The 16,095-nt window shown below is 40.4% G+C and overlaps 1 protein-coding gene across 1 annotated transcript in view; it reads left to right on the forward strand.

The window, feature by feature from the left end:
* Nucleotides 1-714: 714 nt before the first annotated feature.
* Nucleotides 715-16,095, forward strand: part of LOC125769177 (uncharacterized) — a 65,467-nt gene continuing 50,086 nt past the window's right edge. The window contains exons 1-2 of the mRNA XM_049437728.1: nucleotides 715-935; nucleotides 2,736-4,106. Coding sequence (XP_049293685.1) covers nucleotides 3,968-4,106 — 139 coding nt within the window. The 5' untranslated portion in view covers nucleotides 715-935; nucleotides 2,736-3,967. The remainder of the gene's footprint in view (nucleotides 936-2,735; nucleotides 4,107-16,095) is intronic.

Raw genomic sequence — 16,095 nt, forward strand, 5'->3', positions numbered from 1 at the left:
ACAAGAATAATGTAAAAACAATTTGTTGCATTCCACATTTTAATTGAACCCTGACATAAATTTTACGTTTCGCTCATAAAAACCGAATAATCGAAAGTGCACCGAATCTTGTGCAGCCCCCTACACTTCGTACGTTGGTCGCGAGCTTTCTCACTGGAGCTTTTCCTTCGGCAAGGCGAACGTTTTACATGGCTTTTACGAAAACAACCTCATTCTGCATGGCCTTTCCAAACCTCGCACACATTTACAACTGCACAATGCAGCTGTGCATCAGTCGCACGGCATCGTTCCATCCTGCTCGAGCATCACCGCTCAACATTGCACATCGTGACCGATGGACATAGTTCGCTCTACCGATGGGATGGTCACTGGTTTCTCTTCATACTGACTTAGCCCCTTCACCCGGTACCGGCACGGGACGAACGCAAGTGCATGCAATGGTAAAACGTCCATCATCCGAACATGGAAACCCATGGTCGGTCGGGTCGGGTTTGTTTCGTACCCGATAACCCGTCCGATTTCCACGTGCAGCGCCGGGATACTTCGTCCTTTTGCTTGCGCATCCTGGCGTACCATCGCTTTCTACTGTTAGATGCTCCTCACGGTCATTTCTCGCCGGATAGGAGGAGAACGTGAGGGAGCAAGGGAGCGATGGATGGTTTGGGGCGTTGTAGCTGGAATGGAATCGGAAAGCTGTACATACATATATAAACGATGTGCAGTAAGCGCACTGCCAGTCAGTTCTACTTTGTAATGCAGTGTTGCAACTTGTGCAGCCGCGTGCTAGTTGCACAGTGGCCGTGCAGGACGTGTTCGCCTCGCGGATATGAGTGTGTGAATGTGTTCTGTGCGTGTGTTGTCTGAGGAAATGGATTTGGTGCAATTGCTGTATAGCATCATCTTCAACCACATCGTGCCCTATATCAACGGCTCAGGTAGGGTTTGGATTAATGGTCTGCGTTTAACTGCAAAAAACCAGCACGTGGCACGATAGCGATAAAGCGCATATTGCCGGCCGTTGTAAGCTAATCCAGAAGTAAAAATAAAACAAAACGGATCACGATACAGTGGTGCAGGAAAAGCAAAAGTGAAAAGCAGTAAATAAGCACTGCACTGCACACTGAGAAGCCTGATTGAATTAACGTACGCAGAGGAGCCACACAGGGGCTTAACATTTAATACGAAACTGTATGGCAACCCAATCAGAACTTTCGTACATCGGTTGGCATACACTCTTTCGGTGCAGCGGTGCACGCTCGTGATGGGTCAATTGGATAGATTTAAAATTCATGAACCGTTTTGCCATCCTACCGGGAGACTGGCTGTGGTGTGTTGCTATATTTTTCACCCATTGGAAGGTTGGGATGGCCATACGTCCGGATAGATACCACGTGGGTGGAAGACTTTACAACAGTTTGGCTTGTGGACGCTCGGGAGTTGGATAATTTACGGGCGGCTTGTGTGTGTGTGTGTCTTTGGGCAGCACATGTTCGCGTGCTGGCGTGCTTCTTTGCCACACAGTGCACTTTGGTGCCGGATCCACTAATGAAGGGAATAAATTTCAAACGGAAGTTTACTTTTTAGCATCATTAGCTTTCCATCTGCTGGATAGGTTGCGTGTAAGTGTACATCAGTCTGCCAATTGGCCTGGCATTTGTCAGCAGTACGAGCAGGTTAATGAATGCTTCCGGATTTCATTAAAAAAAAGCTCATTTTCACCCTCTCATGTCGAAGAAAAGATGAAGCATGATAAGTAGGCAGTGATTTTGCAAAGGGCAGCTAGACCGGGATGTATTATTTATCATACCACAAAACGTTCTGCGCTCTATGCGCCTGAAAGTATGCAAGCAAAATTGAAACGATCGTTTTTCATGCACTGGGGAATATATAGGAGACACATGATATTATAGACATGATGAGACATGATATTATACGATCATTTATGTCAGATGTTTTACAACGCGAAACTATTTCTGAACTTTCGAATGAGGGTAAAACGTGACATTTGTATGTAGTAAATTAACAAATCTATTATTTGGACGATGTAGCGCAACAATTGGGGGCGGTCCGGTGGTGCATGTGATAAACGGCGCCAGTCCACACGGCCGGACCGGGTTCAAATCCCATCCGGACCGTTCCCCCGTAGCAAGGACTGGCTATCCGGCTACGTGGTAAAATAAGTCTAGTAGGCCAGAAATGGCCGGCGTGACTGTAAGGTCGTTAAGCCAAAAAGAAGAAGAAGCGCAACAATTAATTAACAACATAAAGTTGTGAATGGAATATTATTTAAGCTTAAAAGCTAACAAAATAAAATATTTGAGCAATGTGATAAAATAGTTGTTGACTAACAATTAACCGTCCATGCTTACAACTAAAATGTTAAAAATCACAATTAATCTTATAAAACGGAATAACTTTAGTAAAATTGTTTAATAATTTCAAATTTACTTTGCATGCATACATATAACTTTTAATAATATCAAATATTGTTCAACAATTGCATAATTACCTGCAGATACAAAATTTTACCCCATAAGAGTCTTACCAAAAATATGTTACGGTGAAAGAAACCGCAAGAAAAACCGTGAAGCAAAAACAAGGCAGCAAATTTTCCTGCACTAAAGTCAACCCAAAAGCGGAAGCAAAACTATTGTTCGCACTAATGATACATAAATTTAACCTCTTTATTGTCTTTTCTTTACCTTTATCTTTGTTCTCGTTCTCTTTTTCGGCAGATCCTGGACGATGCTTGAAATGATTCACTGCGCGGAGCTTTTCACCATCGTCGTGAAAAACCATACGCCATATCCTAACATTGCCATGAGCTCCGTTACATTTTACTTTGTGTGAGTGTGTGTGTGCGTGGTGCGCACAAGTGAGTGTGAATGTGCATATAGTTCATCCTTTGCGGTGAGACGATCTGGCAAGCCGTATCCGGTTCCGACTAGCGACAAGCGACACCGTGAATGTGAAGTTGAGTTAAAACCAGCAAAGAAGAGCAAAAAACCAAACAACTCAAAGGAGCGGCAGCAAGTGGAAGTGAAGAAGTTGTGCACCGACCCCAATGCACTGGGTTGCTTTTGCCAATAGAGTGCAACTAACGAGGCAGACAAACCGGATGGAGCGTTACATGCGTTAAAGTTTTGCATAGAGAACTGGACTGGATTTTTTTTCATTTCCGGTAGGACCATACCAGCTACTCGTTGTACATCTACAGCGTATGTAGCCAGGGCGAAGAAGGTACACCTTGTGCATTATTGGAACACGTGAAGTGGTTTGTTTTGAGTGTAAAAATTTACTTCCCAAAAAACCGCAGTACGAACAGATCGGTCGTAACAATTGGGTCGGCTGGCAGTGGAGATCGTTTCGCTGGTGAAAATATGACCAAATGATAGCAATTTAATGTAGATTTCTGTGGGATATCCACGGCAAAGATTTAAGCAACTTTCATGCACTGAATGAAATACAAGAAAAGGCAAGACACCAGCCACTTAATACATATATGTGTGTGCAATGTCACTCAAACGCTTTTTTGCTAATCTACAGAAGGAATGTGGTAAATATTTTGGCAAATGTTTTAAACACTAACGCTAAAGCTTGTTGTGGATTGCACCGGTGCAAAAACACAAATGTTGACTATGCTTTTCACACCCTCCGAGTGACACTCGAGACCATGGTGGGGAAATAGTTTCATCCGAACACTGATAATGCCCACACACTATGCTGAATCGAGATAAAATCCCTTTGCCGTTATATTAGTCACGTTCCGCTGAGCTGCTGGCGATGAGATGCAGCTGGAGGTGTGCCATAGTGTGCGTTTCCTTCCCGCAGCACTAAGAGAGTGGCCATTACTTAGCACGCCTGCAACCTCGTAAAACCGATCGTAGGGTAGGGCTGCCGGTAAGAACTGGTTAGTTCATTCATCGCCAAACGCACAACAGCACAACAACCTTACTCGTAGCCCACGATGGGTGATGATGTCATATGCATCGATTCAGATGACGATGACGAAGATGAGGCGGTTCCTCCTTCGGCCAGAAGTGCACTCAATGCACGTGCTGCACTTGGACGACACGGGGGAAGAAATTGGCGCCAGCGGCGCAGAGGTAAGTGATCGTGATGTGAGTACATGCTGGCGTTATTCACGCTCTTATGGCGTGCTTTTTTTCTAACCTTGTGAAACTACTACATGCAGCATTAGGTGCATTGCAACAGATACTTTCTTCAAGATAGGGAACAAGAAAAGAAAATGCACTTTGATTTTAGCACAAGAAGAAATCATTTACAAAGATGTGCGCCTTAAAACAAATATCAATTTTGATTTTTTTTATTTACTGCTAGTATTGCTAATTATAATCCTTCAAGTCAATCCAACTAAACTAAACTTAATTAATCTACAGACCCTTCTTCTTTAAAAAAATGTTAGTAATTCTGTTTTATAAACATTTTCAAAACGCTTTCAAAATTCCAACTACAGTTTATTTTGTTTTTAAAACCATCGATATTGTATTCGTTTAATTTTGTTTTTAATATGCCAATATAAATGACTAAAAAAGGGACATTTCGCATTGTTTGCCTAAGGTTATTGTTCTTTTTAATTGAAATGGAGCAGCCTGGTCGTTTTATCCAATACACGCTACAGGGATTTGAATCAATGGAAATATAAGTTTATAATTGAAAATACTCGTGCTTCAGATAAAATCATACTTTATACAAATTGTTCGAAATATTTAAGCCAATAGAACGAACTTGAAACGGGCTGTGTAGCATGAATTACTATAACTGATAACGAAAAGGGCACGGTAAAAATAGTCATTAATGATTACATCGATTTTGACAGCATCCCATTTTTGCACTTGATCGACTTTACATTATAGCTACCTCATTGACGATTACATCGATTTTTACATTGTTCTATTTTTCCTTACCATCGATTTTACATAATGATGAGGCTTTGCTGCTGGCTTTTCTTTTGCTTTTCTTCCACCAAAAAGGGAGACAAAAAAATAAAACGAAGATTTTTGATTCATTCTTTACCTCTTGAGCTTCGATCTACGTTGGTGTGAATGAATGAAAATAACCTTTAAGTGATGCAGTTTATTAAACTACCGAAAGAAGCAGCATACAAAATTTAATGAACCAAATATATAATTTTATAAGATGCGGTTGTGCATCGAAGGTGTAATGCCTCAAATTTTTACTTATTTTTTTTTATTCATAAAGAACGGCCTGGCCGTATTGCTAAATTTTTACTTATACTTTTATCAAATAATAATTTTTGACATGATAATATTATGATAATATTATTTGCACTAATATATATGTACAAATACTGTACATAAAATGGTGATTTTATATATATTTATTTACAAAAATACGGGCAAATTCGATAGTTTAAAAGACGTTATCACTTTTCTTTTACATTTTTATAACGCATAGTATTTTGTACAACGCTATAAACTATCCGTACACCATCAAATAATAAAAGTAATAAATGTAATGTATGGCTGCAACAAATTCAATTACCATTTGATTCTGCACGTTGCGCCATCTCAAGGGGTTTTAACGTTTTCGACACTCTTCGATCTTTCCAACCATGCGTGCATTTTCGCTACTTGCGTATGACCTTCACACTACGTAGTTTTCGCGCACTGGGACACACCTATGCTACACAGGGACACACGGAACGTCCGGGATCCCGTCAGCTTGCACGCGATTATGTTACGACGCCAGCGTGTCGCGATGGAGGCGCCACACACTTTAACCGAAAGCTCGTCGCCCGATCCCACCATGCAGCCTGATGCAACTTTAAACGACAATAGAATTTTCTCCCTGCCTTGGTTTTTCTCCCATTCGCTTCCTTCCTTTTGCGCTTCCTGTGTCAACAGTCTATTTTCGAAAAAGGAAGCTGTCCCGGTGCTGTCACGCCACACGTTGTGTTCGCGTACGGCATGTCTTCTGTGTCTGCTTACATAACCTCAAAGTATCAACCAAGCAGCAGCAGCAGCAGCCGGAATCGGCGATGCAGAGCTGTACGTATTCCACCCAGACAGTACTGAAGGAAACCCTCCGCTGGGAAGGAGAAGGAACCGTTGTCAATTACAATTTCCTTCGGCTGCATTTTGGAAGCGGGAAAGTTTGCAACGCCCCTCTACCCAAACGAAGCGCAATCATCTGTTTCTGGGGAAGGACGCTACAAATATTATGTTCCACTTGGGAATTCTAAAGACGACGTTTCGGCGTACCAGCTTCCGGTACGGGGTGGCTGAATTTAGGCTGCCAGGAATTATTGCCTGATATTGCATTGGTGGTTTCATGCTGCACGTGTGTGAGGGTATTAACTTTGAAGATGTTATGCAGACTAGCAAGCAGCTAGACAACTTATGGGATTTTCTTTGAGAAGCTTTTTGTTTTAACTTGCAGTATTTGAGTTCATAGCTTGTACTTTAATAGTATTTTCTATTGTTTTTTTGTTGTTTATTTGTTGACATATTAGATGATGGGTGAACAAATCGCCCTTATCATTTATTTGAAAACTAACTTAGAAAGCTAACAAAACGAAACAAGTATTACTTTTGCGGAACGACAGAAAAACTCCAAAACTCCCTGGATGTTGCGTTTTTATGCGATAACGTCAGTTACTAGTACACGATTTAAACCACTGTTACATAGGGCAGAGAAACCCAGACGCGCATGTTTCGCCTACAATCAACGGTGATTTTTCCGACCAAATGCAACATGATAAGTGGACAAGAACTCTACTCTAAGAACTCTCTACTCTAGAACTCTAATAACTCTTTGTGTTAATGCTGCGTCTAAGGTGGGAAGAAAGCATGTTGGCGTGTCGATATCGGCAAACTGCCGTTTAAGAACGGTTTATGACCGAGTTTTATACAACGATTTCAAACACCTTGACACCTGCGAGCAAGGACGTTATGCGACGGTAGTTTTAAATCAAGCTCTTATCCCCATATTGGAGACGATGTCTATGTTGCAGGAAATGTTCGTTGTTTGAGTGAGAATGAGAAGATGCGAGCAAAAGTTTTATTTAAAGCTTAGTATATTAAATTACATATTAAAATAATGAAACTTGCCGCTACATTAACACGAGCTAAAATAGTTACACACAACAAATACTTTTATCATTCGTTTGTTAAATAGGTAAAGGATTAAAAAAACATGGTTAAGTAGGTCCTTTGAATTATTATTTTGTCATGGTTAGCAGTTGTTCTCAATGGTTCATAAAAACTAATACTTACTTTCGGATTATCGTTTACTAATACTGCGGAATGTTCTGTTTTATAGTTAATTAAACATTCGTATACTAATAAAAGAATAGCAGTAAACAAATGAAAACAAACATTCTTAAAGCATGTTTTTATTGATTTAGAAATATATAGAAAGAAGTTGATACTTTAGCGTATGCGATGGGATCAGTAAAAGGTTATATATTATGAACTACTGACATTCAGAAACAGGTGATAACAACTGTGCAGAAAACACGAGCGTGTGTTTAAAGAGAGATTATTTTGGAAGATATTATTAGAACCCTAACTGCACTATATTTGTGGACATATGTTGCTATATATGGCGAATAATACCACCAGAGGTACTTGGTGGTATATTGATTTTCTCACCCGACAGAACTTGCTCCTATAATTGCATTGTAATACCCTACACAAGCCGCATCTTCCATTTTGCCGTACATACACATTTTAAAATCCACACTATAAAATGCGTTGGTATTATATTTCTTTTTTCTGATCTCTTTCAATATTTTAAGTGGCGCATTCAGAACAGAAAATACTACAGCTAAAATGAAATGTTGCCTGTATGATAACCCACGGTTCTTGTAACGAAAAAAGCCATTGAGATACATTTTTTACATTCTTTTTGTAAGCCATCCTTACAAATAGCGCAAACTAAAATGAAAAGCGCAATAAAAAAAATAAATGCACCATAATACAATAATCTTATCAATTGTGTTCCTGTTGTGGCGCATCGTGCTGAAAACTTCTTTCCTCTTCGTTTCTTCCAGCATAGAAATGTCATTCCCGTCAGTCGAAGAAAACTGAAATTGATTGTGAGAGAGACCGGAAGTTTTTATGCTTGCTACCATACCAGCTCAGTGCACCGTTGCACATTGGGAAGGGGTAGTAGTTAGCTGGGCTTTCAGATACTGCTTGATTGGTGCAGCGGCCAATTGTGCACGGTCATGCAACATAAATCAGCATCAGCACCGGACCGGTTGACGGCTGACACACACACACACAAACACAATGATGAGACGCCGGATTGAAGGGTATCCTTCCATTGTCCCAAAAGAGGGTGAGAAGGAACGAGTGATCTTTAGGATGCTTTTAGGCACCGATGCAATTTTGCAGTCAAGTTTGTTGAGCTTCGTTCCCACTGGTGTAGTTGTTTTAATAGCCTCCATCATCTAATGTGTCCGCCACCCTCCCCCCGCCAGGAATTAGGTTTTTGGCGGGTGTGGCCAGGATGGAGCGTTCTAACATAAAAAGCGTCGTAACGAGCTTTGCACTCAGCTGTCACACGAGTGTAAATAGTGACGGCAATGGTTGATGAGTTGCATTTTGATTTTCCCACCTCATCGTCATTAAGATAACATTCCTCCCGGTGGCTTCTAATACTGTTTCCAAACAGGGTTTGGGGTCGGTAGGTAAATGTAGATCCTTTCACTTCCGGTGCTGAGTGAAGAGAGGGAAAAGAGACAACAAAGACCTTTGGTTTCAACAGTGTGGTCGAGACTTTTTTCAGCTTAGCTTTTGTAGTACCAACCAATGGGACATGGGGACACACCGGAACGCATTCGCTCGTTCGGCAGCGCATCATTCTAGGATCATTGGTTTCCATTCTAGCGTGATAGATATTTCCGGTGGTCGATGGCAATGATTGTGCGCTTTCTCATGCGACTGCTACTTGTCCCCTTCTAAGGAGCGCATTCTTGCATTCACCGCCATCACCGATCTACCTTACTGAGTGACGATTCTGATTTTGATCGGGAATAGACCCGCAGGAGGCAATAGCGGTGAGCAGGTATTACAGGGAACCCTCCCTGTCTCCTACCACATCTCTTTTTGACAGCAGTGTCTTGTGAGTTGGTGATTTATGGACAAGTTTACGTTCAACCTAACACATTATCCGTAGCCCTATACAAGGGTTGGACGCTCTAGGATCATACTATGCTGACCTGCTTTCTGGACGATATTAAATATTAATGGCTTGTCGAATGCATTTTCGAAGCGCTGCACAACTTACCCGTCCGATCCTTTTCCTTTTCGCGTTTACCACCGAGTGGATGCAGTTTTTGGAATAGTCAGCATTTTTTGTTATTTTTTTTTCTCTTCGACCACAAGCTAGCTAGGAGAATGGAGCGTTTTTTTTTCCTTTTCCTGATGCCTTTTTTCTCTGCTTTCCCAATAGCGGACAGAATCAATGCTAACGATCGTCACACAAACCGGGTGAAAGGATGGTTTTTTGCTGTTGTTCTGTATCTGCCATCAGTTCGTGCAGAATTAATGTGTGATACAAATAAATCATCGAGGAGGGCAAGTCGGTTTTGGGATCTTTTTTTTTCTATCGCCACCCTTCCCGTTTTCCCGTTTAATGTATTTTTTTCTTTTATTTTTTATTTTGTTGCACATTCAAAGCAAAAGTCTGTAGCTGATTTGGCCACCGCTTAGCTCTATGCTCGTCAAAGAGTCGCGGGACGAAGTAATTGTGCATACATTAATGGTAAAATCATTTATCAAAGCTCGTTTTTCTTCACCGAGCAATCGTTCCCCTCCTGCCCTGCCCTCACTAGGAGAAAGGTTGAAAGTTCAACAAACGATAATTAAAGTGCGGTGAATTTGGGGCTACTGACAACAAGAAAAAAGAGAACGAGTTTGTATTTATATATATAGATGTACGAATGGTAAGAAACGCTTCACCGGTTTGGTGGTTTGCTTTCATATGCAATGACGTTGTGCATTTGGCTGTTTACCATTCATCACTTTGATTGCGTCGGTTTGCAACGAAGAGGCGTCTGGTAGTTGGACACTATTTATTGAAATTCATTTTTAAGGGTATTTACATTACATCACACATAAACCATTACCATAAACAAAGGAGACATATTAGCGTGATGGGCACTGCGCTTGATTTGAATGGCGCTTCATTGTAGTTAGTTTGATTACCCTTTTTTATCGAGCACATGTTATAGCTAACCTATTTTTTTTTTAATTTTCTGAACCATCATCATTACAATTTAAGTGTTTGAAGTGTTATTATTCAATCCATTAAAGTACTCCAATATAAAGAGATAGTTTTTATGTGTTAGAAAAAGTTTTACAAAAGCTAGGATAATCAAACAACTGCCCAAGACGTATTTTGGTTAAGCGACACACTTTGATAAAGTTGTATCTGCTTTCAAAAGTCCTGCTTCTTACACCAAACAAGACATCTTGGTCGGTACTGTCTAAAAAGATTAAGGTTGTTTAGTTGGGTGTTCAGTAGGATATCATCATAAAGTATCAAACCTCTAACATTCTCGGGAAGAAATTACCTAGCTAGGGAGGAAAATGACAAGCACGCTTGTTCAGTAGGGCATATGCGGATCGCAAAGTCGGATATGCCTAAAATGAGATTGGTATGTTACGGTGTCAAGTGTCAAAGTTATGACCTTACCTACGCCATCTGAAGTAATGCAATTCTATCGGACTGCACATTAGTCAAGTCACATAGTTAAGCAGAATTTCAAGCATCTTTTTCTCCTCCAAGACTTATAGTATGTTTGAAGTCGTAATCTATTTTGGAGTGGCATCTATGCCTAGTGCATAATGAGCATGGTGGGATGTTGTCTTAAATTGATGATTTTAAAGATGTACTAATACATCAAATTTGCTCCTGCAATTAAGGTAATTCTTTGACTTCGGCAGATTCTTCGACTTTTAATTACTGAAATGTGAAACTTACAACCGCTTTGCTTGGCCTGCTGTTGGACTCTTCTAAAACGCTCACGTATGCATCAACGCCATCGTTCCATCTCAATGTGGACCAACCAAACCTCCTCTGTCCATGTGGACGAAATAAAAGAATTTTATGGGTTGAGTCGTCCGGTGCCATTCGCATGACGTGAATTCGCATGACAGTAACTCTAATTCGCTGTACGATAATGAGTTCACCGCATAACTCGTAGAGCTCGTCGTTGTAACGGCTCCTCTATTATCCTTCCACACATTCGGGATCGAAAATCGTTCTGAGAACACGGCAAAGCGGATTACGTCAGTTTGGGACAAAGTCCATGTCTCAGAGGCGTAGCTACCCAATGCTTATCTCAACATCAATGTTGTTGTCGATGCAGACTTTTGACCCTAGATAAGTGAAGATTTGAACGACATTAAAAGTGCGTTCGCCTATCTTTATGCCAACACGGCGTAATTAATCTCCTCTTTAATCTCCAACCCAAAATTTTCTGCCGCCTACTCGATCCTTTGATAGGCGTTTGCACATAGGAGAGCCGTAAACCAGTGATGTCTGCGTCACCTGGATCCGGATTCTCTTATAGAAGACGATCCCCAAAATTTCCACCTTTGAGTCGCGGATGGACCTCTCGACCGGTACGTTGAAGAGTAGGCAAGCTAGTCCATCTGCTGCACACACTGGCGAATTCATACTTTTAGCGACCCTAAGCGGACTTGTGGTGCTTTAAGTTGGAAAGAAGAATTGGTTTCTGAAGAAAAGAGTGGAATGTAATAACTGTTGTGATTTTATACAATTGCAGGATCGGGTCCCTGCGATCGCGTAGTTCACTTATTATTGAATCCGCTACTCTTCGCAATGGATAACAAACTTCGACTTGCAGCCTGAAATGCTTGTAAGACCGAAGAAAGTTCCGATTGCTAACTTTTTTTTAACGACAATCACTGAGACAAATCTAAAGCCGGATGTAAACTTTACACCACTTTACCAATTATCAATAATTTGTATGTGTTTATTGTCTGCTACGAGTTACACAATAATTTTCATCCTAGTCAGGCCGATTCGATCATGCAGCTGCTACACGTGTCTCTTGTTCTACGTAATTATATTTCTTAAAACTCATCTACAATTAATAAGATTCAAACCAAATCGTTCAAATTCACACTGGCCTTTGATTTATTCAACCAAAAAATAATGTATTTAAATTTTTTTTTTGAAAGTTGATGAAACACCGAAACAGGAAAGTTGATGATTGTTATGGGAAACGTATTATCCTCATATTAAATTACAAGTATCCTATTACCTCCGGAGCTTCTCCAAAGCTTATGCGGATTCTCTCAAATGTTCCATTCGGTACGCTTACTATTGAATTTTCATACAAATTCAATGCCTTCAACATAGGAGGATATAAGCTCTCGTTCAAAGGGATTGACGCAATTTTGTTGTACGACAAATCTATCACTTCTAAATTGGGTAACTGCTCGAAGTCTTTTAGTTCGAAACGTTCTATTTGATTCACAGTCAGAACAAATGATTCGGAATCCTGTGGTAATATTTTGTACAGGCAGCGAGGAACACGAGTAAGATTATTGTGCGATAAATTTAAATTTGATACTTTGGTTCCGTCCCAATTGCAGAAATCCAGCACTTTTATACGATTGCGTGTCAGCAGTAAGTTTGTTAAGTTGAAATTCTTCAGCTCTCCAGTAAGTGTTTCAATCATATTACTACGCAAATCAATTTCGAACAGCATCAGCAAAGGCCAAAACACTTCGAAATTGATTCGTTTTAACCTATTGTAATCCAAGTACATTATTACCAAATTTGGCATGCATGAACTGTTGGATGGTGTATGAATGTAGGTAATTTTGTTCTGACCCAAATCTAAGATTTCAAGCCTGCTTAATGTGCAGAACAAATTCAAATCAACACTTTCAATTTTGCCTATTCGTATAATGATTTCCCTCACATTGAGTAAGTTGCTCACCGTAGGTGGAATACTGCGCATTGGACTATATTTTATACTAAAATAGCGCATAACAGTGTTTTGTTCGAAAGTAAGCCGATATATTGACGATTTAAAAATCTCAAAACCCCTTACATTGCAATCGTTGCTAAATGATGCCTTTTTTAACGCGGGTGATTCAAAAACTCTAAACAATGCAAAAAGCTTTCCCATCTCGGTACAAAATCGCCCATCAAGTGTCGATGCTTGTAAGTTACTTAATGTAACACTAGAACTATTGGCAAGTGCGAATTGTAGCATAAAGTATCCTTCCTCGGACGGGTTCCAGTTGTCAAGCTTACACGAATCCCCCTGGGTTTTTTTACAATCAAACTTGAAACTCTCAATACGTCCGAACAGACCGGCGATGGTAAAAACACTGCAATGTGAACACATAGAAATTAATGCAAACTATTGCATTATTATCACTCTTTTGGACGTTGAATACCACAAATGAATCATGTAACGTGACATCATTCGGCTATAAATGGGTGCTCCAACTCAGCTTAAACCGTGAAACTACAGTAAGTACTAAATATTATAAACTGTAGTCGATCTTTTATAGCCAGTTGATGTTTTGACAGAAATGTTAATGACTGTAACATTAAAAAGACGACATAACAGAAAATTACAATTACAGTTCTTTTTTCCATTGTTTGAAAATGTGTTAAAAGGTCGTTAATATGTTATATTCTATTTGCATTAACGCTAATGGCTACCAGGGGCTCTCAACGCTGACTGCTCAAAGATGACTGCTAAATACCCTTGGAAGTGCATCGGTTGTATTTTGTATGTGCATCTGTTTATTGTTTACTTCGAATTATTATATATTTTTAAACCTAATCTGCCCAATTCTTGTTGATATAAACTCTCATTCAAATGGATTGACGCAATTTTGTTTTGCGACATATCTATAGCATCTAAATTGGGTAATTGGTTGAAATCTTTAAGTTTAAACTTTCTTCTTGATACACAGCCAGACTAACATACGCGGTCTTGTAATTTATGAAGAGACGGAAGCAATGGAGCTGTTGCTGGTGAAGAACTGATCAGTGGCTGTTTTTTGTTCAGGTTATTACCTTCTCTAATAGTTGCGGATCTTGTAGTATTAGCGAGAATATCTAGTAGGCAGTATTCAACACCTTAATAATTGCCCGTAATTGCTGCACTCTTGCTTGTCTCCCTTCTTGTATATGGGGTAGATGATTTCAAGACTTCGATTCAATATCTCATAAGTCAGTTATAATTTGATGAATTTCTAGTTATAGTGCTTCACCTCCATTCTTGATCAGTTTATACTATATACTATTCCGTCGGTGTCTGGTGCCTTGTTCTCCAATGCTAGGTGGCAGTAACATGATATCATCTGTTAGTGGACTTGTTTGTTGAACTGATCGTTTAATAATTCGCTAGAGGACCTGTGGCTTGTGACCAGATCCCCACCCTTATTTCGACAGCAGATTCGGTGTTGGGTTCAGGTTTTTCGGTGATCAGCTACATATATCTTGGTAAAACGTTCTCCCGGGTCTGTATCGCAATCTGATTTCTTGAAGTCCCCGCACTCCCTCCACCCAGTGTTGTTTCGCATGCCCGCGCTCTATGGCGCTGCTGCATTGTGCGGTATGTCAAGTTCTTACAGTCGTTCACTTCTCTACAATCTTCGTATAGTCAGTCAGATCTTTTGTTGCTCGGATGTTGTGGGATTGCGGCTTTGACACAGTAGATGATGTTCGGTTTTAGAGCGTTCTACCTTTCGTATAATATTATAATTTCTTTCTGGTAGTAGAGCCTGATGGTAGCAAATTATTGTTGGAGATGGCTATTATTTAGGGAGTCTGTTTAGAGTCAAACCTGCGGGTTTACTTTACCCCGTTTGCGCGGAGGCGAGCGATTCTGCAACGTATCACTAGGTCAACCAGATAGTGATCGGAATCGATGTTGATCCGTCGATAGGTTCGTTAGGTGATGATATAGGAGCGTGAAAGTTAATTAGGGTGATGTTAAAGAATTCCTCGCATGTGCAAGGTCCATGAAGTATCACCTATAGTCCTGAAGCCAATGATTTCGTATTTCAGCCGTAGACCTACGCTGAAACCTGTTCCGAGTATGTAGTGGCGGTCGTGGTAGCTATTGTAGATGATGTAGCGGATGCTGTCACACCTCTTGTACACACCACTCCCCAGTCATAGAATCTCATGTACAGCTACGAGGTCTATGTTTAGTATGGCTAGTGCATCTTTTAGTAGCCTCAAAGCTCCTGTTCTTTATGAAATGAGTGCGAGTCCATAAAAATCATAGTCCGTATTGTGAACTATTAGGAACCCTTCAAACTATGAAGAATTTTAACGAAATCTTGAAATTTAACCAGCTAATTTAGTTGAGTAGAATGAATTTAGACAGGATCGGCATTCGTAGCTCCCGATGCTTTAGCACACAAGTTCAGAAGTTTTAGCAATACATTCAACAATCACGCGACACAAAATGCCTGTCAATGAATTCACAAACAGCGGACGATTAAAGCTGCTGTGCTGTGCGACGAAATCAAATTTTCTATTGTAAGCACGAACGATCGTTTGCGGAAAACAGAGAAAAAAACACAACTAAACAGAAGAAATAAAACAACAATATGCAATCTCGCGTTCAAAGTGGATGGCAAAGCGACCAACCGGTCGTGCAAAAATGTCAATAGCATGGCGTATTTTTTATTGTTTTCCGGGTTCGCGTGACACGTTCAACAACGTGGTAGAGTGGCGCAGTGTTTCAGTGCAACAAATTCTCGAAAAATACAATCTGCCCCGGTATAACAGCGCGCTTTAGTACGAACAAACGAACGAACTCATCGGAGATCCCATTTCGTACCTGACCCGGTGCAATCAGTTTCCGGTTAAATAGTTAATAGGAGACGTCCTTTTTAATATCCTTTTTTCCGCAACCTTTTAATGGTTTAATTTTTCTCTTTATTGTTTTATTTTTGTCTCTCTTTCCCTCTCTGCAAATGATAACCGTTGGGTGATTTTACGAACAAGCCGAAATACATAATGGCAATGAGGATTGGGATGAAAATATGCCTGCCGGCAGTCGGTTACGGGTACATTTCCGGGATGACC

Source organism: Anopheles funestus, chromosome 3RL (assembly GCF_943734845.2).
Source record: "Anopheles funestus chromosome 3RL, idAnoFuneDA-416_04, whole genome shotgun sequence".
In the NCBI taxonomy this organism is placed as follows: domain Eukaryota; kingdom Metazoa; phylum Arthropoda; class Insecta; order Diptera; family Culicidae; genus Anopheles; species Anopheles funestus.